Here is a 27927-nt window from a genome sequence, read left to right as displayed (position 1 = left end):
ACGCAAGAGTCGGAGGTGAGCTGGAAAGGTCGCAGAGATTTGCGTTCATCCTCACGTCGATACACATTTCAAAGGCTTTGTTATCAAAATATTATTTATTGAGCCTGATTCCTCTATCAGTCACAACATCACCGAATTCAATGCGGTTGCCTCTGTAAAAGAGGAATTCAGTCTATTGTCTTCACTAAAGCAATGTTTGGTTTGTTTACAGCGGAGTACTCCAAGAGAGAACGCCCAAAGGTAATTTTGAAATCTGACATAAAATACAAAGACAAACCAGCTTTGCACTTCAAAAGGAGAGTGTTCTGTAGTGCAGGATCTGTCATAAATATTGCATCAGCAGCCAGACTACTGGCACTTAAAATTAATAGGATGGAAGTTATCAAAGCCAACATGTCAAAGTAGCAGGTACCAAGGCAGGAATCCCGCAGCACCCCGAGCAACTGGATCATACGGCACCACCTTACTCTGCTAGGGAAAGAGATCATGGAAAAACATATAAACTCCGCTCAAAACCTCGGGGGGAATTTTTTGTGTCTTTCAAACTCCTGATCTGCTTTTCATTACAAAATGGCAGCGGAAGGTAGGAATATGCTGCCACGAAGACAGAAAAAGGGGGAACACAGAAAGCTATCTTTGCTACCAATACATTATTAAATTCTTTTCTTTGACATCCTGACAGTAATTGCACTGAATGGGACTGAATTTTGTTAAAATTACTTTAAAAGGGTTGTTGAGAATTTCCTGTGGGATGCAGTGGCAAGCACCAAGGCTTTCACTTCATTTTCTCTGTTGTCCTTACGCTCCCAAGGGGCTTATTGTTCCTCGTGCTTTTTGACAGCATGAAGGCCTATGTAAACACCCTCTGAAAGGAGAAAGCTTCACCAGATACTGCCATTTGGGTTTGTTTTCCTCTGTCAGAGGGAAAGATAAATATTCCTACCTGATTCACAGCTGAGCTTGTTGCAAGTATATTTTTAGCAACCAACCAGCACTTCTGATAGCAGGAATGAAACACAAATGATTACATCCAATTATATATAGAATAGCGGCATTTCTGTTTTCAGCAAGTGGCCAAGGAGTTCTGAACCCTGGACACCCCCCTCCGAAGACGTAGCTCCTGCACTCAGGAACTTGTAGTCTCCATCCATCGTAGCAGATGATATGTTTATAATTTGAAATGCTTCTACACAGTCAAACATGAGTAGTTTTTTTAACTTCTCTAAATACAATGAGGTTTCTTGAAGTTTTTTTAATTTTAGGCTGTTTGCATATCAGTACCTCTTAAAAGAGGCGCTTCCATTGAGTTCTGGGTCCCAGCTCTTTCCCAGAGTGCTTTTCTGCAGTGCCAAGCCTTGATTGTAAGTAATGAAGCTTACCGAGTAATATTCATCAAATAACGTAATCAAATTTCATGCAACTTATTTCATCTGGCGTTTTTTTTCACGCTGAGTTATAGAACAGGGCAAGTCATCTATATTATTCCTTGAATAATGCACACAAGAACGCTGGTGACTTTTGCAATAAAAGAGTCAGTGAACACTTTTCAACGTCGTGCCCCATTCAATGGGAATGATGAAAACATTTGGAGAGAGACAAACAGCAGACCGCTTTCTGGCCTAGGATGCCGTGTTTTGTTTCACACACAGTGAATGCAAACACCCACAGATCACCACGTAGATGAAAGTGCTGTTATTTTTACCTGTTTTAAAAATAACAACAATAACAACAACAGAACATTGCCATTTTATCCAGGGTGAGAATGAATCAGACTTCTGCACTATTTTTTCCCCCTCTTCAGCTGCCGATTGAATAGTCTGTTTTTAGAGTTGCCACAGTCAAAAGCCTGCGATGCTGAAGGACAACTCCTGGGGTAACTATTATTCTTTCTCCATCTCTTGCTCACAGAGAGCCAGGAGAATAAACCTGGATCACGCCATCAGTGTTTTTCCTGCATCTCTATGCTGCTCTACGTACTTCGTTTGCAGAATAAGTCAACACATCGGATGGTTAAGCTAGAGAAAATACTTGCAGATACACTGCCTGTGATTCTGTCAAATTTTATCAGTTTAAGCAGAACTGGACCTGCTCATTATCTGGGTGGAAGACTCCCGAGGACAAGCTCTGTGCCACGCTGTGATTTGAGAAATGGAGTGGATGGAGTGTGCTGCCTTTGGGGTAAGGTTTAATCCAACACCACGGGGCTGGACGGAGAGAGCTCAGCTGCCAGATGCAGCAGAGCATATCAGTATTTCCAGGGCTGCTTCCTCCCTCCACTCATGAAGGTTCCTCACACTTCAGTCTCTGTGAGCTACGCTTATTTATGTTCCCAGAGACAGCAGAGGGAAAGAGGCAGCATCCATACGGGAACTTGTGCTCATGTTCTCTGCAGACCCCAAAGCTTTGCCTTCTTCCCACCACAGCAGCCTGTTGATTCCAGCTTGCACCTAGTGAATGAGCTATTTTGGAACAAAATGTGAATTTGAATCCTCTCTGAAAAAGAAGGGAATCAAAGCCAAACCTACCAACCCCCCATAAGTGCTTCAGCCACTACACGGAGGGTAAATTTTTCAGGGAGAGGAACTGCTGCTGAACTCAATACTGCTATTAAAAGCTAAATGCGTTCATCTTGTTCCTGCCAGGTTTTCCTCTGCCTAATTCAGAAACTTTGACCTTTTTCCTCCCTTTCCCTCTCTACATACCAGATATTAATTGATCCCTTAACGCAATGCATAGACTTCTTCCTTTTCCATGCCCCAAACTGTGGGGTTAATAATTTAAAGAGGTCGGCAGTTTAGCTGCTGATAGAGAACCTGCAGAATAGACCTGGTGGCTGCTCAAATATTTATATTACAGTGGTACCAGAAATTTATCTCAAGATAAGACCTCAGTACACCTGAGGTTGGATGTGCACGTAGCACCTGTCCCTAATGGATCACAGGGAACACGCAGAGAGATTCATGACAAAAAAAAAAAATAAAGCCGTTTTCAGAGCACGTGGAGTTCCACCAAGCCAGATGCACCCAACAGTGTTGCACAGCGGTAGGCAGCTCAGCACACAGCTGGGCACAGCTGGAGGAGCTGGCTGTGGGCTGTCCTCAGGCAGTTTGCCAGCTGCCTGCACAGCAGCCCTGTGGACGGGTGCGTACAGCAGCTCTCCAGCAGAGAGTCATACGGAGTCAGTGCAGCCAAGGAAATTAAGACCCAGATGCTCAAAAGGTGCCTAGCTCCTACTACGTGCCTGCATAACCTAAGAGGATGGGGTCTACGCAACTTGCTCAGCATCATATGGGAAGTACATGGGAGTCCGGACTTAACCCCTGTTGGCCCAAATTTAGAAAGTGGAGCCTCCTTCTTAGACGATACCCTATAAATACACCTAAGAAAAGAAAAGGAGACATAACGGCTCACACCAAAGGTCCACCCAGCCCGCCATCCTCCTGTCTCCATAGGAGCCAAGAGAACAAAAGCGGAGAAAGGAAGGGAGAGGCAATCATGTGTGATACCTCCACCTGGACTCTCCTTGCCTCTACTACTTGCTGCTCAGGGACTTCAGGCAGAGGTAGATACTCCTTATTCAGCAGCCCTCTGCAGACTTATCTCTGATGAACTTGTCTTGTTTCCCCTTGAGCCCGGGTAAACTTTTAACTCCACAGCTTCCCCCCCCGTAAGGACATCCATATCCTGCTTATACATCAATTGAACAAAGGTCCTAAAGAAAGAAAGTGATGTATCAAAACAGCTCCGGATCTCTCCTGAGAAGACATTGTGAGATGAACTAAATAGTTGCATACTCTGCATTGTACTTCACAGTATTTAAACTTGTGAGGTCCTGTTGGGGCAATGTAACCAGTAGAAAGAGCAGAGAAGCAGAAGAAAGGGATTTCTGTGGTCCCACTCAGGCTTTGTCCCACCTGTGTCACTGTGAGGCTTTGGGCAAATCACTTCATCTCCCCATACTGCTGCGTTGCCACCAGTAAAACAACAGACACAACCACCTCCTCAAGGAAATAGTGAAATGATTCATTAGTTAATGCTGGTACAGCACTTTCAAGAGGCAAATTACTGCTACTTGCAGGAAAAGAGCCCTACTTTTGGAAAGCACAGGCTTATCTTTAAGGACACGGAGTCAGCGCAGCTCCGGCATGCTCACCTGAAGTTACACACTCACTTAAGTGCTTTCTGCAGATACTTTCTAACGTCTACAAGACGAGCCTCTAAGCAGTATCATGCAGATTAGCCAAAAAAGCTGTCAGGAATATGTTTTTATGAGGAAAACTCTTTACTATACAAATAAATGCCAAAATACCACTTAGAGGCTCGGAGATAAATTTTAACCAGAGAGGGTTTTTAAGCTTACCTGTGAACTACTCCTGCCCGGTGAAGATGTTCAACTGCCAGGATAAGCTGCCGGATATATTTGCGCGCTTCATGCTCCTCCAGTCTTTTTTTCTCATAGATCTTGTGCATCAAGTTGCCACCAGGGCACAGCTCCATCACAAGGTAGTAGCTGTTTTCAGTTTCCAGTATATCCAGCAGCTGAGCAATATTCGGGTGGCGGATCATTTGCTGGATCTGCCCTTCCCGTCGCAGATTCTTGGTGACATACGTGTCCTTTTTGGCTCTTTTCTTGTCAATTACTTTCACTGCCACCTAATGAAAGAACAGAGGAGAGGGGGTTGTTAGCAGTCACACCGATGATTTATTGCTCTAACCTTGTATAAGCAACCACGGGGAAAAAAGAAAAAAAAATCAAAAGGAAGTCAGTCTCAACTGATACACCATGGTTTCAGGTACAACTGCACAGATCAGAGAAATAGCTCTTTTTCCAAACCCACTGACAATTTCTCTCTTTATTCCCTTGTACGATGACAGACAAAAAATATTGCAAGGAAATAGGTAACAAAGGAGAGGAGACAATCTCATTAACCATACTCAAACACTTAGCACACTGGGCATTTATTTTATTTACTTTCCCAGAAAGTCTTCAGCTTAGTGTTTACAAGTTTTAAGCGTAATTTTTGGCGTTTCCTGGCTTTGGACATACGACTTGAGATGATATGCTTCCATGGCAAGTTTCTTAAACTATAGCCAAGTGTTAGTTTTGCATGATTAAAAAGAATAAAAGCATATCATAAAAAAAAAAAAATTCGTACTACTCTCCTGGCACATTTCTTTTTCCTCTTTTAAAATGTACATGAAAGATGATCTCATTGTGACTGCTAGAATCGAGAAACTCTGCAGAGTCCAAGACGGCAAAACTTTTTTTTTTTTTTATTAATGCAAGTTCTCAGTGGCACACCTGCTCAGAGATGTCCAAGTCAACCAGAACCCATCATGAAAGTACATAATAAAACTAAGGAGACTCCGTACCACAACCTAAAACACAGCACGTGCTAGCGCCTATCCAAGTGCTTTCCTTCTCATTGCTGGTGCAGAAAGCCACCTGAGAACAAAAGGATGGGACTGCCTAGGATATGGCTCTTTTCCATGCTTAAAGAATCTGGTTCCTTTTATTGTTTTAATGCATTCACTAAATAGTCGCAATAAAAGTATCTGCCTTTTTCTGCCTCAGATTTACAGACGCTTATTTATTTATTGAGGTTTCTTATTTAGGCTGGGTGCTGCAGACTTCCAGGTCATTTGCGCCAGACAAAGATCTAACAGCTTGTGCCAGCTGAGCAACAAAAGCCACCGTGAAATCCTTCTCCCGGCTCCTCCTCTCCTCAGAGCTCTGCCACAAAGGCACTCCTTCACCGCAAGCACCCAGTCCCCACAGCTCGCCCATCGTTGACCAAGTGACAGCTGCTTGTTTGTCAGGATGACGGCGGGGTGGGGGGAAACATGGTGCTTGGTATTCCTGCCTGACACTGAATTTTACGTGATGTGAGAGAGTCTTGTCTGCATGGGTACAGGTCCAACAAAATGCCTCTACCCCCCCCTCCCAGATGGAGGCACAAAGATGCTGCACCTGCATCTTTGCTGTCTGCTTTGATTTGGCCTTGGAGGATCTTGAGGTACTAAAGGACATTGAGGTGCTGGAGCATGTTCAGAGAAGGGCAACAAAGCTGGTGAAGGGTCTGTAGAACAAGCCTTATGAGGAGCAGCTGAGGGAACTGGTGTTGTTTAGCCTGGAGAAAAGGAGGCTGAGAGGAGACCTTATTGCTCTCTACAGCTACCTGAAAGGAGGTTGTAGAGATGTGGGGGTCGGTCTCTTCTCCCAAGTAATAAGTGACAGGACAAGAGGAAACGGCCTCAAGTTGCGCCAGGGAAGGTTTAGATTAGATATCAGGAAAAATTTCTTCACTGAAATGTTTATCAAGCATTGGAACGGGCTGCCCAGGGAAATGGTGGAATTACCATCCCTGAAGATATTTAAAAGACTTGCAGATGTAGCACTGAAGCACATGGTGTAGCGGTAACTTGGCAGTGTTATGTTAACGGTTGGACTTGATGATCTTAAAGGTCTCTTCCAGCCAAAACGGTTCTATGATTCTATGATTGATTCTAAGATCTCCCGCATTACGTTAGTCCTACAACGAGAAGGAATAACAAATGTTGGGAAAACCTCAGAATCTTATTTACCCCAGCCTTAACACCCAGACAGCAGCACAAGTCCCAGAGGCTTCCCTCCCTCTCCAGCTCATACAACATCCTTCCCCATGGCCGATGAACTAACTACTCGCAGAAAACTCACTTTCAACTACGGCCAATGACATCATTACACCCCACGGTACTGCGGGCTCGTGGGCTTCGGCAACAGGGAGACAAACTTATTCAAAGCATACCTGGCTGCCTTCCTAGCTTGAGAAAGTGCCAAGCACACATCAAGCACTTGACAGCTCCCAGTGTGACTAGCCCTACCTTTATTTTTTCTGCAAGCAAAGGAAAGGTTACATTAGCGAACATTTTGGTTTTCCTTTAGAGAACAAAAGCCACAAAAAATATGGTCTGGAAAAATGACAACAAAAATAGACCCAGACCCTTTGACACGAACACCTTGAATCAAAGTCAAGTTTTGCCAGCAGAGGAATTAAAGAATAAAACTACAGGAGTTGGGGCTTTCATAGCCTGTCTTAAGGGCCAGAAGTCAGGATCATTGAGCACGTTATTAGCTGGATACGTTTCTGCTGCTAAAAGATCATTCTGATGAAATACCCTTGATAAAGAGATAAGGCTGAACACCACACATGAGACAGCTGCTTGGGTGAAGCCCAGAGCAGCATCAGGACCATAAACGCCTGGAAGCTACATTCCTGACTAGTCACATTAAAGAAAGATCATTTAGTCCTAAGATAAAACAACAAGTAAATCAGAGCTTAACTTCACCATTTCTGAAAGCCTCAGGTGATTCACCAAGGAAACAGTCTTAAATTAGAACGTTCTTCCATCTAATGAGATAGGACCAAGAACACAGGCTTGCATGGATTATTTAGATAGCAAACCACAGAAGTTATTCTGGTGAGGACAAATTCAGGGGTTACAGAAACATGAGATGCCACTTTGCTTGCTGGCAAACACAATCTCTGCAGAAGTTGGTTTTTTTTTAAAAAAACACCAATATTTTCCACAGTTGCAGGGTACAAAGCGTGGAGTATTAACAGTCTGGAACAGAATAATCTGTTACCCATACCAGTAAGTCATCCCCAGTTCATTAACCTAAAAAAAAAAGCACATTACCAAACGCAGGCATGTCTGCTGCTCAGGCTGAGCACGGCTGTGGGGAGCAGGGGCAACGACCTGAACCCAGGAGATAAAGCCAACTATATGACTACTTGATGATTTTTCCACTGTCACAAAGAATTAGCTTTCTCTGCCTTAAGCACAATTTTTTTCCTCAATTTTGACAGGTACTTGCTATCTCAACAGACAAGCAAAGCCAGCTTTCAGACCCACCCTTGACTCTAAGCTACCTTTCCCCCCTTCAACGCCCTTTGCATGAGGTCCAAGAGATCCACCAGCACAGCTGACATAGCTGACAAAGGGGGAAACCAGAGGTTTTTTTCGGCAACAGCTTTGCATAGCAGAAAGAGAAAAGCAAAACACTAGGTAAGACTACAGGAGACTTGCATCTGTACGGGAGATGGGCAGGAAACTAGCTTCAGTGCAATATTGCGTCATCATGGGACGTCATCATGGGACGGATGCCTGTGGGACCTTGCCTCCTCGTCTAGGTCCGTGCTGCAGCACAGGGCATCCTGGAAACATCTCAGACAGATGCCTCTCCTCTCCATCTCGGGGACTATTTCAAAGCCAGGGTCTTTAAGGAAACCTCTATATATCTGAAGAAGAACTGCAGTTGACCCAAACACAAAAGCAGCCTATCAACTTTTATATGGATGTTCTCCATAACAGCTTCTGGCTTTTTGTTCCTCTCTGTTCCTCCTGGGTCATCTTCTTCACTACTCCTTTCACTTATTCTACTGTCCTCCTAGTCAATGCCCTTTCCCTTGCACTGCAAGTTCTTTTTGCTTTTGCTTTCTTGTAGGATCACTTTGCTTTCCTAAATTAAATGCATCCCATGGTACGAGGGTTGTGCAAAGGGGTCAGCACTCTCAGGCAGAGCTCCTGTGGGTTTTTTTTGCTTGTTTGGGTTTCTTGGATTTTCCTCTGATTTAGAATTTTCTCTGAAGCATACAGAGGAAATCTAGGGAACAAACTCTGCACTCAGTTACTCCAGGGTTGACTTAGCTCAAAATCCCTGATTTTGAGTTCATCCAGAGTTAGACCAAGGTAAGTGAAGACCGAATGTGCCCCAACGCATTTAATATACACAGCTTCCTCCACAGTGTACATGTGTGTGCATACACCTGAAAATTTCATTCATGCAGAAGGGAAAAACATTCAGTAGAGAAAATACTGTAGATGTTAGGTAATAATAAAATAAACACATTTCAGCTTTCGTAACCTACTCAAGACATGCCAGTTACTCAGTTTTGCTCTCCTGAGTTTCAAGTAGGGGCTCTTTGTCTCTGCATCATGCCTATCTCCTGACTTGAACTCTTGACCAATATGGGCACAGAAATAAAAAATAAATAATAAAGCAAGTAATTACTCTGAATATGTAGGAACAGTAGCTCTTGACATTCAACACTTTGCTTTTGGCTAAACCTTTGCAGTGTAAATAAATAAATGGTTTTAAGTTATTCTGTGTTATGAGATAGAAAGATGAGTAATAGCCCGTATTTTTGGTTCCCGAGTCCTAGAATTACACTGTTGGAATGAATTACTTTCCTGAAGTTTATGGTGTGACACATCATATGAGCAATTGCTGCTTCTCTCGATCGTCGCACTAAAATAGTTCAGGTTGGGCTGAGGCGTAGTGGAGCGGAGGTGAGGGGGAAGCGCGAGCACCGCTCTTCTCCACAGATCCTCGGAGGAGACGGTGACATTGCTTACAGAACCGAACAGCTAAAACACCATCAGCAAATACAGGCACGTGTCATCACCCAAACAAAGGCACGCCTTTGACACACACACACACACACGGGCGGAGGATTTTTGCCAGCTAGTGTTTCAGGAGGCTTTGTGAATCTGCAAGAGAGAGGCAGGGTATGGGGGGGGGAGTGTGGGGGGGTGGAGCTGACTGGCACCAAACTGCACAAAAACAGTCACAGCAAGGCCCTGAGAAAAAGCAAGAAGAGATCGTTTAAAGGCCCAAACGTTGGCTGGAGAAATCTGGAAGCCAGGGCTTTGGTTGCTGGATCACTGCTGCATCCAGAGAAGACACATTTTGCACTCTCTTCGTAAACAGTCATGCCCCGACATATAAAACCGCAAAAAAGCACGGAGCGTGGCTCACACACATCCTATGCCCCAGCATAGCATCCATACGTCCCTGCAAGAGGCACCTTTCGTGGTGGGCATCTCCCCAGACCTGCGCCCTAACAGCACACCGAGCCCACGGAGCCGGTGATGGGTCTGTCGCACCAGGCAGGGGGAACTTCCAGATGCTCAGTGGGCAGAAGTCAAAGTCATCTTCTCCCCCCACTACCTCTTTCTGTTGGCTATTTATAACCCCGACAGTGATGTTTGGAAAAATCACAGGTCAAGCAGTAGTGCTTTCGGTAGTGAGGGAAAGATGTTTGCTTACCCAGAGGACATGCAAAGGTCCATTCAGACCACTGCCTGACTGCTCTGCAGCAGTCTCGTTTGGTCAGAGTGCCACTCAGTCTTACTGAGACTTTTTCTTTTTTTTCCTTCAGACCAACCCTCTATAAATACTCCTCGGTGCTGGAAACCTGCTTTGAAAACTTGTATTTTTCAACTTCTGTTGTGCTTCGATAAGAAATCCAAGGCATTGTATGCCTGCAGTGTACGGCTGATGGGAAACCAAACGTTGGATACCAGGATGAAGCTGAACACAAAAACATAATAACGGGGGGGGAGGGAGGGCAGATGCAAGCCCGCTGTAGAACCTATTTTCAACTACATACAACAATGATGGAAGGCAATACGGTTTCTGTTTTCGGTTGGTTGTTTCCCCCTTCCCCAAGCTCTATTCAAGCCACGGTTTTACAGTAAAATCGTCTATCCCTCTACCTGGCTTTCCCTGGTGAATCTCAAACTTTGACCAGTAAAGACACATCATTACTCCACCTGAATAAAACCCAAGTAACAACCATATGACGAGCAGTGAGTTCAGTCACACGGTACACTAGCACTCAGGGAACCCAGCTCTGAGTTCAACCTCGGCTTTCTTGCTTGCCAGCTCGGATGTCTTTGCACAGGCTGTTTCTTGGCAGAAGGATGCACCTCAATGGCAGCAAGCCCTCCTGTCTGCCGGAAAACAGGTTTTCTCAATGGCCTGTTTGCCGAGGCAAAGTCAAGAGGTCTCGAACAATACTCACGTCAGACACTTGCAACAACATGTAGAACAGCTTCATAGCAATGGCCCTGCCTGGAAAAGAATGTTATAACATGTTTAACCTTACAGAGAACAGAAGACTGCACGTGACCTTGCAAAATCAGGGTATGACATTTTGAGGACTTTTTAAAAGCTTTCCCCACTTACCCAACCACTTGAATTGTTTCCTTCTGCAAATTCTCTCCTAACTTTAAATAAGGGGAAGGCAGTTCCTGCAGACCGCTGCCAAAGGGAGCTCCAGCTGAATTGAGAGGAAACTGGTTTGAAAAAGAATCCAGCAAGCACTGTGGGATTTGGCCAGTAGACCAACATAGCATGAGAGAAGCAACTTCAACAGCAGGACAACCCCCTGCCTTTTCTTTTTTTTTTTTTTCTCCTTGGGTTGTTTTTTTTTTTCCCCCTCCTCTTTTTTTACCAGAGTCTACTTCTGGCAGACCTGCTGAAGACGATGCCAAGCCAGGCAGCAGAGCCGACTCTCAGCGCTGTCCTGGGCCACGGGCCATGGGAAGCCTGGTGCACCCTGGCCATTCAGATGAAGTTCAGAGCCGCAGGCTACAGGGTGCAGCTGAGGGGACAGTCAACGGGAAGGCCTGAGACTCAGTCTTCTGCACGTAAACCCACAAACCTTTACTGTTTGGTTTAAGCTTAGCCAGGAGAATGAGATGAAGAGACGGACCATGTAGATATTTTACAGCCATCGTTAGTGCAAGCCCATCTCCAGCTCTTTTCTGAAGTGCCCAAGAAGGCTAAGGCGATGAATTCATATTCTTTTCTTCCATCCTTTCAGCGATAGCTGCCTGGCATCACTTGTAGCTTGCTTTGTATTTTACCACTGTTCTCACCACAAAAATCTGAGCTTAGTTTTCAAAACCGGCTGGTGATTTTGGGTGGCCAATTCAAATCATATTAAACAGACCTAACTTTGAAGCCTGCACAATTGTCAGCACAGTCCTGAAAGCAATCCCTTCAAGGGTATCTCAATTTGGGCAACCAACCAGCCAGGCATATAACAAGTTGCTTCTCACAACTGAATCCAAGGATTAGAAAATGCCAGCTTCATTCACTGGGTACAGTTTATTCTTTCTTTTATCTGTTACAGCTTAGCAAATTTTACAGTACAGCAAAGGAATCCTTTTTTATATAGCAAGTTCCAATATCTTAATAAATAAAGCATTAAAGAAAAGGATGATCAAAGCAAATGCATACTAGAAATCACTGAACTCTACACCTTCATAAAGGACCGCACATGTCCCACGCAGGACAGGGAGAAATCACAGCTCCTCCATTAGCACTGTCAGACACGGATGAGTCAACACACCATCACAGAAACGCAAACTTAACTTCCGCCATGGGAATGAAAACAAGGAAACTTTAAGAAAGATAATATGCTTGATGTTAGGCATTTGCCAACTTATCTTGTGGCCCACACCACCCAGTTCAGAGAAACTGTCTGTGCAGGCTCCCAGGGTGGCATTTTTGGTGGGACTCCCTTCAGCTGTCCTGCCTGGCTTCCCAGTTCCCTAGCAAACGTTACCACCCCCTTCTCCTTTCGAGAGCTGCTTTCAAAGAAAACCGCAGAGCATTTCTGAGAGTATCACAAGAAGGTAACCACTTCCTAACCATTCTGCTTACAGCTTCGCCATTCACTTCAAGGAAGCCAGCAATCATCCAAACCCACAGCAATGTGTAAAGGCAGACTTTTCCACAAGAATAAGGCCTGTCCTAAGGCCTGGAAAATGGCCATCTGATACCTTTTATATTTTCCTTGTATGCTTGCTGCAAATGGAATAGGGGGTCAGAGGCTGAGTTAAACACGTGCGTGCATGTGCACATACATGCTCTGTGAAAAGGCTGCTCAGTAGCTATACAATTAGAGACCCATGGAGGCTGTATGTTAAACAAGCAGTATCATCTCTTTTCTTCACACCTGAGTGGCAATGTTCAGTCTTTGATAGTTGTTGTATCTGCTCTTTGTAGGACAGCTGAATATATAGTTTTCCTTTTGTATTTGCTCTGACATTAGTAAAACCAGCCATCAAAAAAAGGTAGAGAGGAGTCACTTCTGTTAAAGTATTCTTTTCTTCTGCATCTCTGCCAGCGTAAGCCAAGAGTTTTGAGCTTAGCAGTACATAAAACCAGCTGCTGTAGAGACAGGATAAATGCCTCAGTAGGCAGGAGGCCACTCTTTCTGTTGGCAGACTAGACAGAGGCAGGAAAGCTTGAAATCAGCCCCCGAAGAAATATAAGCTCTTCTAAATAAGAAAGCAGCTCTGAGTATGCTCACTCAAATACTTCAGATTCAAGGTAGCTTGAACGAAAAGAATCAAATCGCCAGGGGATAAAAAGAAAATCTTACCATTACCTACAACCCAAAGACGACCGTATCCAGCAATGCAGAAAAGGATTCAGGAGTACTTTAGATAAGCAAATGAACTTAAGTCCTCTTGATGCCACAGCCAACTTAAACATAATCCTGCAACGCATAAGCAGGATGTATTTGTTAAAGTAAGAAAAGGTATTAATTACACCTGTCCAAGGCACTGGGGACTATTATTAGATTACTGTATCCAGTTCTGGTGCCAGTAATTAAAAAAACGATGTTAAAAATTTGGAAAGAGTTCCTGAAAAGAGTTTCAGGAACAGTTTGAGGTCCAAGAACTGTTTGTCGTAGTAACCGACTGAAGCTCAAAATATTTAATTAGGAGAATGTTAAGCACTGACTTGATGATTTGCTGCAAGTACCTACACGAGGAAAAGATTACTGATAACAGAAAGTTCTTTAATCTAATAAAATAAAAATTAACTTCCCAAAAGGTAAATTGGGCAAACCCAGGCTATAAACGCGATCCATGTTTTTTTAGGTGCGGTGAAGTAATGATAGAGACATCTTATCTTACAGAGATGAATACAGACCTTGAATTTTTCCTCCCTCTTCCAAAAGTATGCAATAGCTCAACAAAACATTGATGCTCCTGAAGAGAATACTGGGGCTCATCTTCTATAGGAAGTCAGGCAGGACGATTGCTGGGATCCCTTTGGGCCTCAGGGCCTGTACATATGCGAAGAGTCTCTGGTCCCTGCGGAGAGCGGTGGAGGACAAGGCACGACACAGGAGGACGGGGGTTGACCTAGGCAAGACGCTCTGGGAGCCGTCAGCAGTCACATCAAGGGATGTAAATTTTGCAGGCTCTCCCTGACATCCTTGATGGAGCTCCCCGGCGCAGAAGACGTGAAGTGTCAGGAGGAGTCATGCAAATATTGACGCTGCTGCAGACAGCCCAACTCACCCACGGCTCTGCTGCCAACTGTATCAGCACAGTCAAATCAGTGTTTCCACGGGGAGACAGAGTTTTCAGGTGTCGAGGCACTGGTGTTCGTAAGGACATACTACAGGGCTCCCGCTACGCTAAGAGCAAGGGAAGAGCACGTGAAGGTTTTAAGACTGTCAGTATTGCAAGGCTGTGTGCACGGACTCCTCAGGGCTTCCTCACGCTCTCCACCTTAGTGCCCTTCCACACAGTGTGGCGTTCCCCATACTTCTGTGGTTCTTCCTCCCCTCTCCTCTTACTTCAGTCAGGAAGGAAGGAAACAGAGCGGAGGTAATTGCTGACTTAACACACCACTAATGCCTTGTCTGATGTGGTCCGTTTCCGTAGAGCAGCTCAGCTTCACTGGAGGAGAGCCGTTCTGAGTAGTGTTTCTCTTCAACGTGCTTTTTAGTTCACATTGTATTTATGGGTAATTTCATGCCATTCTTCATGGGCAACTATTATAATCCTTTCCTGGACATACTTCTGCTCTGCTGTTTCCATAAAGCCAGCTGCCCCCATCCCTCTCATCTTCTGCTTCACTCCCTTTTCAAACAGCTGAAAGACGGACATATTCTTATCTGCTAGCATCTCTGCCACCTGAAATGGCCAGGTCTTTATAGCACAGTGACCAGCAGGAGATGGTTTTGAGACAAAGTGGGTACTGCAATTCTGCCCCTACCCAGCCGCCGTGAAAAGAAACCACCATGAATTACATTTTCCCTTGGCGCTATATGTCCAAAGCAGCAGGATTTGTACAACCCACACATGCCACAGGGTCAGAGCCCAGCCCAGGAGCCTGGGAAGGAGGAACCGGTGCAGCTAAAGCACAGCCCCATCCACCACACATGGCTTGTGTTGAGTGGGTCATGGAGGGGATCTGTCTCGCCTCTGGCAGAAAGAAATCCGTTCCAGTGACCTTCCAGTGCTCCAGTGCTCTCTTGGTCAACTAATTAATGGGGTAGCCATAACTGCATCCCCCAAGGGAGAGGAGCACATTTTTACCTCCCTGGTCTCTAAAGATATCTACACAAGTCAAGAGAGATTACGCAGAGACTGATGGAAATAGTGGCGGCAGAAAGCCAGGCGCAGAGATACATGAGGAGGCACTAAAGAGGTTCCAAAAGAAATCCTTACAAGCTTGTCAAAACCAGCCTCGGGGCCGGAGACAATCCCCTGCAAGGAGAATGCGTGTCTCTGAATGCCTGGGACAGATGGGTTTGCCTTGCCATTAACATGTAAAATATTATTAACATGTAAAGTATCACTTTCCAAATATTTGCTGTTTTTCAGAAAAGGGCTTTTTGACCCCCATTCATAAGGTAAGACTGACATGCTGAATCACCGCCCAGCACTTTATATGAAAAAACTCTTTGAACTCAAGGTACGATCAGCTCACAGGAAAGACATTTTTCAGGGCCTGCCACACAAGTGCACGGGGCGCCTGACGGGTGGTCACGGTGGCAGATGGAAAACCTAATCAGACCAGCAAGGTCCTCCCTTCACATCGACAGAAGTTGACGGCTACTCACAACCCCTCTGGAGGAGGCCAGTGTGCCAACTGCTGGAAGACGGAGGTCCTCTCCACCCAAACGTGGGTGTAAGAGGCTGTCGGGACAAGAAGTAGCCACCAGAGCCCAGGCATGACAAGGCACGGTTGATGTCTCGGTCGCAAGCCAACCGTATCCCATCCAGCTGTTTCTGATAAACCATAACTTGCCTTCCTAGTGCTGAAAACCTCTTCTGTCACAGCAAGATGGATGAACATCTCGGGTTACACGTGGGGAAGCAACAGCAGAGGAGCGATACCGAACGACATTCCTCCAACACCGATCCCTGCAGGAGAAACCTGGAGGCTCACTCCGCTCCCCATTTTCCTGCTCACGGACTCCTAATGTGTTTCACATTAAATAACCCCCGTTTCGCATTTTAGTGATCAAATACATAACTGGACTTACGGAAGACCCTGATTTAAAGCACTTTAATACCTGGTTCTAAGGAGGAAAAAAAAAACCCAAACAAAAACCCAAAAGCCACTGCTTTTGAGGCCGAGGTAATGCGCTCCTTTGTAGTGATTTAAAACACAGTAGATAAAGCACTGACAACTGTTGAGAGCCAAGAAAAAGGTGTCTCCAGTAAAGTTTTTATATATAAATAATACGTTCTCTCCCTTAGCTCTGTGGACATTATTCACAGAAAATAAATTTATTCTCTGAAAAAAAAAATGTTTCCATGACAATCTTCCACAACAGGCAGAGAGCAAAGGAACTTTATTATATATATAACTTATCTTTTTTTAGTTCTCTTTGTTGCAATGATTTTTCTCATAGCGCTAGTAGCGCCCATCTTGCACCGCAAATGAGAAGAAGCCTTTTGGGCCTAGCGTTGAAGGTGCCAGACCCAGGGCTCAGCACTGCAATAGTGGAGCAAAGCATGGACAGAAAAGAAAACTTTGGTCAGGGCAGCACCAGCTTTCTATTAATTTTTTGCAGGTGGTCTCCCTGGGACACCAGGGTAACTCCTCCCAGACTCTTTCCATGAGGATGAGGTTGGATCCTGCTCCCTGCTGGATCCTTAACGCTGATCAACGCACTGGTTTTGCAGGGATTCACCTTATCAGCTTAGAAACGGGTACCTCCGCCCTAGTGCGAGCCCCGGAGAAGCTAGGTGGCTTCTCTCTTACTCCAATAAAGCTTACTGGAAAAACGTACACAGTTCTCTTCATCAGCACGACATCCATCACCCTCCCTGAAGACACCGGCACCACTAGATTCATATCCTCTGGGAGATCAGCCACCAGACAACCCATCGGGGAAGCACAGCAGAAGTAGTTTCACGGAGCCATAGAAAGGAGAGGTTTGGGGTTTGGGCTCCTCAGATTATCTAAAAATAACAGCTAAGCTGATCTGAAGCTGAAGTAATGCAAAGTGTGGCTCCATGGTAAGAAGAAGAGTACTTGAGATGGTCTGAATTTAGCCAGCAATGGTTTGCTTCGGTTCAGTTGTATCCCGTGCTACTAGGTGAGCACCAACACAGCAAACCACTTAATTCTTCTGGCTGGTATCTACCCAGTCATTGGCTTTGGACAGTTTTACCTGGTTCTCCATAACCTTGAAGAGTAGCACAGTCAGCACATAAACTCTCAGCTCATTTTATACTATTGGTCATACAACACAACAGCTCGGGGTTTAGACTGATTGTTACAATTCAGCCACCAGAAGATCTCTCGCACCATCTCACGACTGCTTTCCTTCTGGGGTTATATCCTTGTGAAGAGTAAGTGCTGCTCATTAATAACCTCCATCTTCCCAACAACAGCCAAGGAAATAACTCACGAGGGCAGAGGGGCAAAGATGCCTAATGTGTTACATCCACTGAAATGCATGAAGCTACGGTAGCATTCTCCAGCTCATTGGTATAAAAAGAGATACAGCAGACTGCAAGATGTAGAAAGCAAGACGTGTTTTAATTACCAAGACATTTATAGGTAACACATGCTTACAAAAACAGGCACACAGCTTTACGCATCATTAAGTATGTTAAAAATACAAAACTTGCAAGAACAAATACAAGGATCCAGATGTGAGCGTCGCGTAAGAACTACACCTGGTGTCAATTCAACCTAAACACTTGGCTTCCCTCAATCCTGCATATGCCACTAGAATTATAACAGTCTATACGAAAAGCAGCACATTGCTGACATGCACTGTTAGTGACATCCTTAAAACTGCTGAATGTAAACTTGAAAGCAGATTAACTCAAGAGGATAAGCAACTGCCACATGTGCATGAATTCAGCTCATTGCAGAACAAGTTGCAAGCTACAGCTGAAAATTATTAAAGCAGTCTTCCTGGAAGACAGACCACACTAATGAACTAGGCTCTCTTGCCTATTTTAAAGCCTATTCCAACTTACGCCAAGTATGCAACATAGAAAAGGGTTAGAGAGAAGAGTGTGGCTTTATAACAAGTGCCTGATGCAACTGGTTATTCTCCAGATAACAAACTGTTAGCAGGCGATCGTACAGCAAACTGAGCAGCTAGGCGCACGTCAGCAATTTGGCATGTATTCTCTCATGCTCAAATTCTTGCATGCTCCGTAACACGTATCGGGGAACACTATGCTGACACAGCAACCTGTCTTCTCATCCTGCTTCCAGCCAAGTGCTCGCTGATGCCATTGCAACCATGGCACTGTCCTTCAAATAATTTCTGAGGTATCAGATGTTAACAAAACCATATGTTTAGTAGCTTCAATACAAGCTATGCATCTGCACACACACACACAAACCTCTGTGAAAAGAATAGTGTGAAAGCAAACGCTTAGAATCAAGGAAACATCAAAATTCACGCTGCAGAAACACCATCATTTCGTTCCCTTGCTGCATATAATTAAGAGCAGCATAGCATCCCACTGCAACAGTTGGCAGCCGTTAATAAAAGTGAACAACATCCTGGGAGAAGGCCACTGTGCAGATTTGCAGTAAGCACTTTTCAAAACAAGTTTTTTTTTGGGATAGAGATAAAATTTAAAAGTATGGAGAGGAACAGGTAAGAAGAGAACTACTAATTAAATACTTACAGTGAGAGAATGAACGCATCTAGGAAACTGATACACAAGTATCACTGGAGGAAGAACATAAAATAACAGATCAAATTTCAAATTAAGATCCTATGGCTTTACCCTCTGAGCCATTAAAATGAATGAAGACGTTCCAAGTTTCAGTTTTACCTCACAATATTTGGGGGAGAAAAAAGGAAAGGGTTGAACTGAAAGACCAGTGACCACCTTAGAAACTCAACTTTTGTTTGCAAGGAAGTAACTTCCTGGCCTATTTGGCTGGCAAGGTGGTTTGAGAGTCAGTGACCCACACACACACACACTCACGTCCCCAAAACTCAGAAATCAGACAAAAGTAAAGATCCTAGAACTGTGCCTGAGTATATAACAAATTTCCCCGGTTTTAAGCCAGTACTACTACTTGGGCAACCCCCAATCTTGAGATACAGACAAGGTTGACAATGGCAAGTCCCAGTGGGAAGGCCCCACCAGTGTTGGTTTCCCTGATGAAGAGGAGTGATGCCGCAGGGGGAGGCATAGTTACTGAGAACATTAATGGGGCAAGATCTCACCCCCCAACACACTCAAAGGCCTTTGGCCACCAAGTCTCCGTTCCCTGAAGTCTGTGGTGGAAGACACGGGAAAATTGTGAATTTACTCAAGACAAAATTAACACCGTGACATGTGAAAGTGTATATGGCATCGTAGCATCTGCTGCTGTCTACTGGAACCACTTTTGTCCATATTTCTCTGCGCCCACCTGCCTATATTGTCTTAAACGGTTGCTAGAAGACAGAAATGGTGCGAAATGAGTTGCTCCAGCCTTTGCTTCAGGTAGGAGGTCCTGACGGGATCAGATGAGAGCTGCCTCCTCCATCCTACCGGAGAAGGGGACGGAGGCATCTGCAGTGAGAGGGGGCTCACAATGGGAAAGGTGGGGTGCAGGGCCAGGGACCGATACCATCACATATGGACCTCTCTATACTCTCACTTGAGTAAAGCCTGCTTAAACTGACGGCCTGTGCCGAGTCACAGGAGGTATTTTGGGAGACGGCTGCCTCGGCTGATGCAGAGCAGCCACGTAACCCGCAGGACCTGCATCTCGCAGGGACTCCCCGGCAGGCAGCTCCAGCCCCACCTCACTCCACACCTACTGAAAAGGCTGGGAGCTGCACCCGCTCCCCCCGTGTGCTCATCGAAAAGCGCTTCAGAAGGCGAAGGCAGGGCACGAAGTTCGCACAGAAACATGCCGATTTTGCACAACGTGCCACCAGCAGGCAACAGCCGTGCAGATGCCCTTTGGAAACACCTCCCTCCTTGGAGGAGGGCCCACCGAGCGAAATAAGCATTTCCAGCTCTCTGCAGGGAGGCTGCTCTGCCCACCTACCCACCCCGGCACCTCCAGGGTGCCCAAATACACCTCTTTTTTTTTTATTATTATTTTTTTAACCTCTTTAATACAGAAATGCATTCTGAACATGAACTCTTCTCCGAAAAGGCCACTTTTAATATTAATTGCTTTGCCTTCAATAGAAAGAACTGGTAAATTGTATTTTTAGGCGCTGCTTCCCACTGTTGCAGAAAGCCACTTGACTTACTGTAACTAAAAATATACCTTTTTCAATCTTAACAATAGCGCCAAAGAAAACGATAAACAAATTTTTTGGTGGATGAGAAATCAAATGATTCAATTTGCCTCAAGGATTCTTTTTTCACAGTGCTAAAGATTACACCTAAAAGTAGTTAAATGTAATCTCGGCTCAAGTTTGTAAGAACTTTGGCTCACTGTATTGTCAATACATTGTCACTTCGCAACGCCATATGGAGTTATTTGGACATTTCATTGAGGTCGCCAGCAGATAACACAATCTATCTGGTCTACTAATGGAGCCTCATACCACCCCCACCGCAGTGATGGCAACATAATCTCAGCTGTCTAGAAATGCAAAAAATCTTTATCTTGAGCTATCTGCCTTTCCCCGATTCCCGTCGCCCAGCGACTGACCCTTCTGAGCCCCAAGCAGAAGGCTTGAAACAATCTGAGAGTATATTGTGCCCGGGCTCCCAAAGTTAGCTGAATAACAGTACAGCTAACTCAGCAGGGTTTCAGAGCCACAATTTAAAGCTAAATTGGCTTGCTCTTCATAGAGGAACTATGCTTCCTTAGGATTAGCAATAAAGACTGCCTGAGCTGATCTGACAAATCAGCCTTTTACCCAAAAATGTCAGATTATAGGCTGCGATATTTTTATTCAAAAGCAATGGAAAGAATAATCTGTTCAACATTCTCCTGCGCTCAGCTAAAACACACTTAATTGCATCAGGCACTACCAAACATTTTTCAAGCCCAGAAAATAATAACGTGCCTGACATTATGGCAACATAAACCGCAAGAAGTACAGTAAAAGATTTGATTTGAAGTCCAATGCTAAAGACGTTCATAGGGAAGGCTTAAAAAAAAAAGTCTCACCTCAGCTCACCCTCTCTCGTGCTTAGGTGCCTGTAGGAGCTGCTGGTTCCCATCCTACACGGGTCACTCAAAACGCATCGTCCATCAAACTGCCCTCGAAGCAACTGGTAAAGTAACTAGCGTTTGGCCCAAAGTATATAACATGTCATGCTCTCTTGAAGACCTCTTTAGCTTCTAGCAATTTTAGGGTGAGGTAATGGCAGATTTTTGGCACCGGCTCCGCACTGCCTTGATTCTGTACAATGCATTGTGTCAGTGCGATGGATCCGAGCCTAGCTGGGGACTCATTAATCCACAGATTTCATTTCTAAACACACAATTTTCTGAAACAACAACGCACATTAACTCCTCCGGAGTTGCTAAAGTCTGCTGCAAATCCAAACCTGTTTGGGCCCCCCTTACTGAAGTTAGGTATTTTGGTGACCATAATGGCCCGCACTCTGCCAAAACAGCTACCGGACGTTAGTAGTAAGACCCCTACTTTCCACTATTATGGCAATTTTATTGCAATTTAGGCAATGTCCTTGCTCAACAACGGGCTCACAAGAGAAAAATCAGATGTCAATTATTATTTTTTTTTTGCTTTCAAAATACGTGCAGGCACTAATCCTGGAATAATAGGCTCATAAAACATCAGCTTAGAAAAATGCAGCAATTACACCGATCCAGCGAGCTGTCCACGGGAGACGGCTTTGTTTCCACATTTTGCTTCGCTGAACTCCACTTGCGAGCGTATTAAGTACACGCTCCTGCAGATTAACTTTTCCTCTGCAAGTGAATGGACTGGGAGACTACACACAGCCCATTTCTGGCTCACCCCAAGGAAGAAGGGACAGCATCAGGCCCTTACGGAGCAATCTTCTCTTCCAGCCTCTGGAGGAGCATGGTGTCGCTCTTGAGGGATCTTCCCCCGAGACAAGACAACTTTAGGGACAGAGGTGGGTAGGGAGAGAGGGCAACAGGTAACTGTCACATGCAGCTGCTCATGCCATGTCTCAGACAGCTGCGTTAACTCCAGCCTGACTTTGGCCACCAGATCTCTGGAGGAGGAGGTCTCTGCTGACCATCGGTGTCTCCTGGGCTCAGACGCTGGCACGGTCGTAACTAACTCTCCAGCACCTGGCCCGCTGTTCACCGAGATTTCTCAGAAGGTACAAATATAGCTTAATCAATGGATCTGGCCCTTCATGTACTAGAACACTCTCGTGGAAGGACTTTGCCATGGAGATAAACCATTTCTTACGCAGAACGTTCTCTTCCCACAGAACCTCCTCCCATGACCTGCTCCCACCGCTCCCCACTTCCATGCCGCCTCGTGCTTTCGCTCCTGATCCCATTCCCATCCTTGCCAGCCTCAGCCTCCTCCGACGCAGCCTTGCACTCCGAAAGAAAGGAGTCCGGGTAAGCAGATGTTTTTCTTCTCTTCCTCATATCACAGGCAGAGCTCAGTCGCCCGTGGTGGGCTCCATGTAGGCAGAGCTGCCAGCAGCTGCGAGGCAGAGCCAGTTTGGGCACGTTTCAGCTGCCTTTGGCTGGAGGCCACGCAACAGCTTGGTAGAGGAATATGCCCAGAAGAGTTGAGTGTCCATCAGCTCTCTACTGGGGGTGAAATTCTCACGTGGGGTCACGCGTGGGACGGAAAGCATTTGCCCCTCCAGTTAGAAGGAGGAACCTTGCTGAGATGGGACCTCACCTGAAGCAAATCATTAATTACTCTTATCTCCTATCCATGAACTCGGATTGCTTACCCATAAATTCCTGGAATTAAATAGGTGGATTTTCTGGAAGGTGGACCCTTGATTAGTCAATTTGAAACTGTGCAACTGATCTTTCACCCACTGAAGTCAACAGCAAGAGCTTCCTTTGATCCCATCGTACCAGATCAGGTCAGACGGAGCTCAGAGATCATCATCCCTGTCCACAAATACGGACGTGGTGGCTCAGCAGGAAGGAAGTGTGATTCTCCTAGAGTTTCTGCTTGTCACTTTGCTACAGTGTGTGTTATTCAAGACACTGAGGAGGGGAAAAAAGAAAAAAAAAGAAAAAGCAGCAGGCCGGGGAGCTGAGACGGAGGGGCGTGTGGTGGGTCTTTTTATTTTTTCCCCTCTTAACAGACTGAGATAAATGTAGCAATCCAAAAACGTGGAGGTGGGAAGTACGTGTGTGTGCATGTGCCTTTTATCAACTGGAGGATCATTGGATGTATCTGTTACCAAGGAGAAGCACACGCTTGGTAACAGAAGAGAGGAAAATTATTTTTTTTGCATTCCTATATGATAATAATCGCTAACCTTATCATTTTTCTCATGATGAAATTCAGCGCCCTATATTAAATTTCACTCCGTGACAAATTTACTGGAATGAAAAGAGAAAAGAAAAATATCCAAGAGTGCAGGAATGCAAGCTACCGAGATGCAATCATAACAGCAGCACACTTAGAGTGCTGCTGGAGCTGGAGGAAATTACACTGTACTTAAGCCCCGCTGGTCCAAGGAGCTTTCGGTAACAACAAGGCGTCCCGCTTTGGGTAGCCCCCTGTTAAGGATCTGATAGAGACAGGAGTCAGATAGCTCAGCAGCACAACTCCGTCCGGGGGCCCTAGCGGGCTTCCCCTTGCTCTGTTTACCGCCCAGCCGAGCCCCTACTACTCTTTAAAACGTTGTGACATATCCTGATTGATGGGTAAAAGCCTCCGCTGGAGGGTTCTGGATAATAAACAAAAAGCAGAGACCCTCTGCGGACTTTTCTTATCAGCACCCTGGGAGAGAAAAACAAAACAAAACAAAACAAAACATCCAGGGTGCATCCCGCATCTTTTGCCGAGCAGTGATAACAACAACTTCTAATTGCCGAACTGGAACCCTTTCCTGCAGAGACACGCACCCAGCATCTCCCACCGCTCCGCTGAGCCAGAAGTACCTCTGATACCTACATATGATTCTATAATTCCTCCTGCATGTACCTACACGTGAAAGGTCGCGACCAGCCTGCACACCGTGACCCGTCCTCGGCAATGCAAGTCTCGACATTAGAAACGTGTTTCTGACCGCAAAAAATACGTAAATAAATGGGGGGGGGGGGGGGGGAGGGAGGACAGATCAAGGCAACTGAAGCGTTTCAAGAGGAACGCAAAATCCCAGCCACGGGAATCTCGGGGCGGGAAGGGGAAGCGCCGCTCTCCCGCCCGCGGCGTGGGGCAGCGGGGAGCGGGGCAAGGAGGGGAGGGGGAGCCCCACGCCGCCCCGGCTCGATCTCCTCCGGCGGGGGGAACCCATTCTCCCGGCCGGCGGAGACCCAGCACCCCCATCTCACACCGCCAACACCCCCCACCCCCGACACACACACACACACCCCCCACCCGAGGGGGTGCCTGGCGGCCCCGGTCCGGGCGCGGTACCTTCTCTCCGGTGAGGACGTGCAGCCCTTCCCGGACCTTGGCGAAGGAGCCTTCTCCCAGCTTCCTGCCGATCAGGTAGTTGCCCACCCGCTTGGTGTGCTGGAAGTCGCGGAGCCGCTCCCGCGGCGCCGCCGCCGCCGCGCTCAGCCAGGCGGACAGAAAGCTGACCTCCGCGCCCGCCGCCGCCGCCGCCGCCTTCCGCGCCTCCCCGCCGCCGCCGCTGCCCGCCACGGCCGGCGGCTCGCTCAGGAGCCCGTCGCCCGCCGCCGCCGGCATGCCCGGCCCTGCCGCTGCCCTTGCCCCAGCCGCTGCCGCTTTCCCCCGGCCCGCCGGGCGGTCACCGGGCGGGCAGGAAAGTTGGTGAGGTTGGGGGGGTGAAAGAGGGCCGCCGGGCAGGCTGGGGCGGAGGGGCCGGGGGGCGGAGCGGGGCCGGCGGGGGGCCGGGGCTGGGGCGAGCCGGCGGCGCGGTGCCCCGGGATGCCGCCCCTCATTGGATCCGGCGCCTCCTTCTCTCCCCTCCTTCTCCCTTCTCCCCGGCGGCGGCTGCAGGCGTGAGGCGGGGAGGAGGGGACCGGGGGATGGATGGAGGGAGGGACCGGCGGAGGGAAGGAGGGGGGTGAAGTAGGGGGGGGAAAGGGGCTCATTCAGTTTGAATTTGCGGTAATTTAAGCCGCTCGCAGGCGGCGGGAGCAGATGCGATCCGAACCCGGCAGCCGGGGTGTTTTCAGATCCGGCTGGTCCCCTCCTTCCCCCCCGCGCTCGGCACCCCTAAACCGGAGGTGGCAGCGCATCCCTCTCTGGAATTGAACCAGGGGTCCCGGTTCCCGGGCAGCTCCGGGACTCGGTCTGCGTGTGGCTCTCCGCCCGGGAATATCTTTTGTGCTGTTTTTTTGTTGTGGGTTGTTTTTTTTTTTCCCCTCCCCCCACCCCCCCATCTTCCTTCCCGAGCGCCCCTGAACCCTCCTCCCCCCCGTGTCGGGGAAACGTGCGACCGCGACGCGATCGTGAGCACCCCGCTGCTCCGGCAGGCTCCGCTCCCCGCCTCGTTCGCCACCCGCTTCTCCATCTTATCCCTCCCGGCGCTCGGCGCTCCTCTGCCGGCGGCCTCCTCCTCCTCCTCCTCCTGATTTGCACCGCGGGGTTCCTGGCCGAGCCCCCCCCGCCCCCACTACCCCCCAGCCTGCATCCCCCAAATGTTCTCCGGGGCTCGGCGGAGCGGGAGGAAGGAGGCGACCTGGGCACCGATCCGCCGCAGGCTGCCTCCAGGGGACGGTCTTCCCCACCTCGTGGGAGAGGGAGAAGAAACGGGTGTTTTGCCATTTTCGCTGCCCAGCCCCCTTCCACCCAGCTGGAGGCTGCGCTGGGCAAACCGGAGGCGCGGGGAGAGGGGGAGAGCAGGGGATGGGAGACGAGAGGGAGCCGGCAGAGCCACCCTGCTCTGACTTTCCGACGGTCGGTGATGCTCTACCCTGCTTTGACTGACCGACGGTCAGCGATGCTAGCAGCCTTCAGCTCAGGCGGTGGACGACCGAATGAAACGGTTAATTCGCTGAAATGCCTCAGGGCTCGTAAGGATTTTAACCTAAAACCTATGGGATCGGCAAGAAAGTAATCAAGGACTACCTATTCATCTTTAAGCTCAATCTACGTTTTCAAGTTTTGCCCGCGTAGCTGTGTTAGTTAATACCTTGTAAAAAAAAGAAATCACGCGCACCCTAGCAGATGTCAGAGCTATGTCAGCAAAACCTCCCATAAAGATGCAGTTGTACCTGATGAAAACCGGCTTAGAGCTTTGCTGCAATCACACTCCCGCCCCATGTGAAGCTGTTTTTCCCACTAGAGGGCTGGCTAGCACAACTCTCCCTGCACACACGCTGCCACCTCTTTTTAAGCTCTTCTTTTACTCCTTAAAAATGTCAAGCCAATCTTACACCACGCTGCTGTCCCATACCCCTTGCTTCTGTCTTGACTCCGCGTCTGTCACTTCACTGGGAGAACTATACCCCTCTGGTTCCTTCCACTGGAGTAGTCTAGGCTGCATCACTAATTGGATTTTGACTGGGATGGGTGTCGATGAGCCATGTGCTCCTTCCACACCACCTTTCCTTGACATCATCGCTTTCGTAAAACTTCCTAATTTAAGCCAGAGCTGAGCAACGTCATGATTTTACCATGTCAATCGTAATGGATAACAATTTATAGTCTCCCCCATGTCAGTCCAGGCTTCCCAAGACGTAGTTAATCAGATTAAAACATACCCAGGTCTGGCTTTAGGCAAAAGGTGGGCAGCTACCCAGGGAGGCTGGAGGTGAGGAGCTCTGGGCTGCCTGTGTGGGATGAGGCATCGCTGCCGGAGGCACTGGGCCCTGCCACCTTCTGGTGACCACACGGCTGGGGCTGGTCGGGGTGCAGATGGGGTACGGGCCCTCTCCAGCCACCACGCAGCAGCCAGCCGAACGCCCTTGGCTCAACCATGTCAGGAGTCATGACAGTCTGCTTCCACACTTGGGAGCAGTCCTTCTGCAGACCCCTTCTCTTTTCTTGTAGGGGTAAGAAAGTGTCTAGTCTGCTGGAAAGAGAAGGGGAGGAGATGGAGGGAGTGGGTGCCCACGCTGCGTGGAGACGGTGGTGACAATGGTGTGGGACACAGGCCCCCACTTCAAGGCAGAGGCGTTACAGGGAAGGAGAACTGGGGGAGCAGACTCGCGCCACAGATTTCTGGAGCTCAGCTGGCCACCTTCGCCCAATCAACTTCAGCTCCCTGAAACTTTGACTGACCCCTCCAACGTGTATTCCCTGTGGCTAAATACAGAGTGGTTCCATTCCTGAGAACCCTGGGACAGGCTCCACACCACCACGCTCAATGATATATATGTTTTCAGATGAAATTTCAAACAAAACAGAAAACCGGCACTGTCCCAGTAGGCAGAAACTGGAGAAGGGAAAGCTCCAAAGCCAATAAATAATACTTGGTTTTAAAATATACACTCATCCCATGCTCTAGATACATTTACAAATACTAGAGTACACAGCCACCTAAAACAAAAGTCTGCACATTCCCCGACCTACCACTCTCCTGGGAGCAGTTCGGTCCCCTGCGGGAAGGCGTAGGAACACAGGACCATGACACGCTGCCTTGTACTCATGGCTGCTGGGCTGAAGTTGTGCTCCTCATAGCTGGGGTGCGCTTCGACGTGACACATCCCTAACAGCAAAACTGGTCCTGGCCCTGCTCTCCCACCAGCGAGTTTGTGCTGCTGTGCTATAAACAGGGTTAGTGAGGCAATCCAGGCTTTTTGAAAGTGCCAGGAAGTTTAAGACAACT

At 47.4% G+C, this 27927-nt stretch overlaps 1 protein-coding gene across 2 annotated transcripts in view; it reads right to left on the bottom strand.

Moving 5' to 3' along the window:
• Positions 1 to 25005, bottom strand: part of HUNK (hormonally up-regulated Neu-associated kinase) — a 58593-nt gene extending 33588 nt beyond the window's left edge. For both annotated transcript variants that reach the window (XM_074600742.1, XM_074600749.1), the window contains exons 1-2: positions 24603 to 25005; positions 4361 to 4653 (exon numbers count right to left, since the gene is read on the bottom strand). In XM_074600742.1, the coding sequence (XP_074456843.1) occupies positions 4361 to 4653; positions 24603 to 24878 (569 nt within the window). In that variant the 5' untranslated portion in view covers positions 24879 to 25005. The remainder of the gene's footprint in view (positions 1 to 4360; positions 4654 to 24602) is intronic.
• Between the last annotated feature and the right edge of the window lie 2922 nt (positions 25006 to 27927).

The sequence above is a fragment of the Larus michahellis genome, chromosome 1 (genome assembly GCF_964199755.1).
Source record: "Larus michahellis chromosome 1, bLarMic1.1, whole genome shotgun sequence".
Taxonomy (NCBI): domain Eukaryota; kingdom Metazoa; phylum Chordata; class Aves; order Charadriiformes; family Laridae; genus Larus; species Larus michahellis.
The sequence above is the reverse complement of the archived record's forward strand: the minus strand, read 5'-3'. Positions and strand labels throughout refer to the sequence as shown.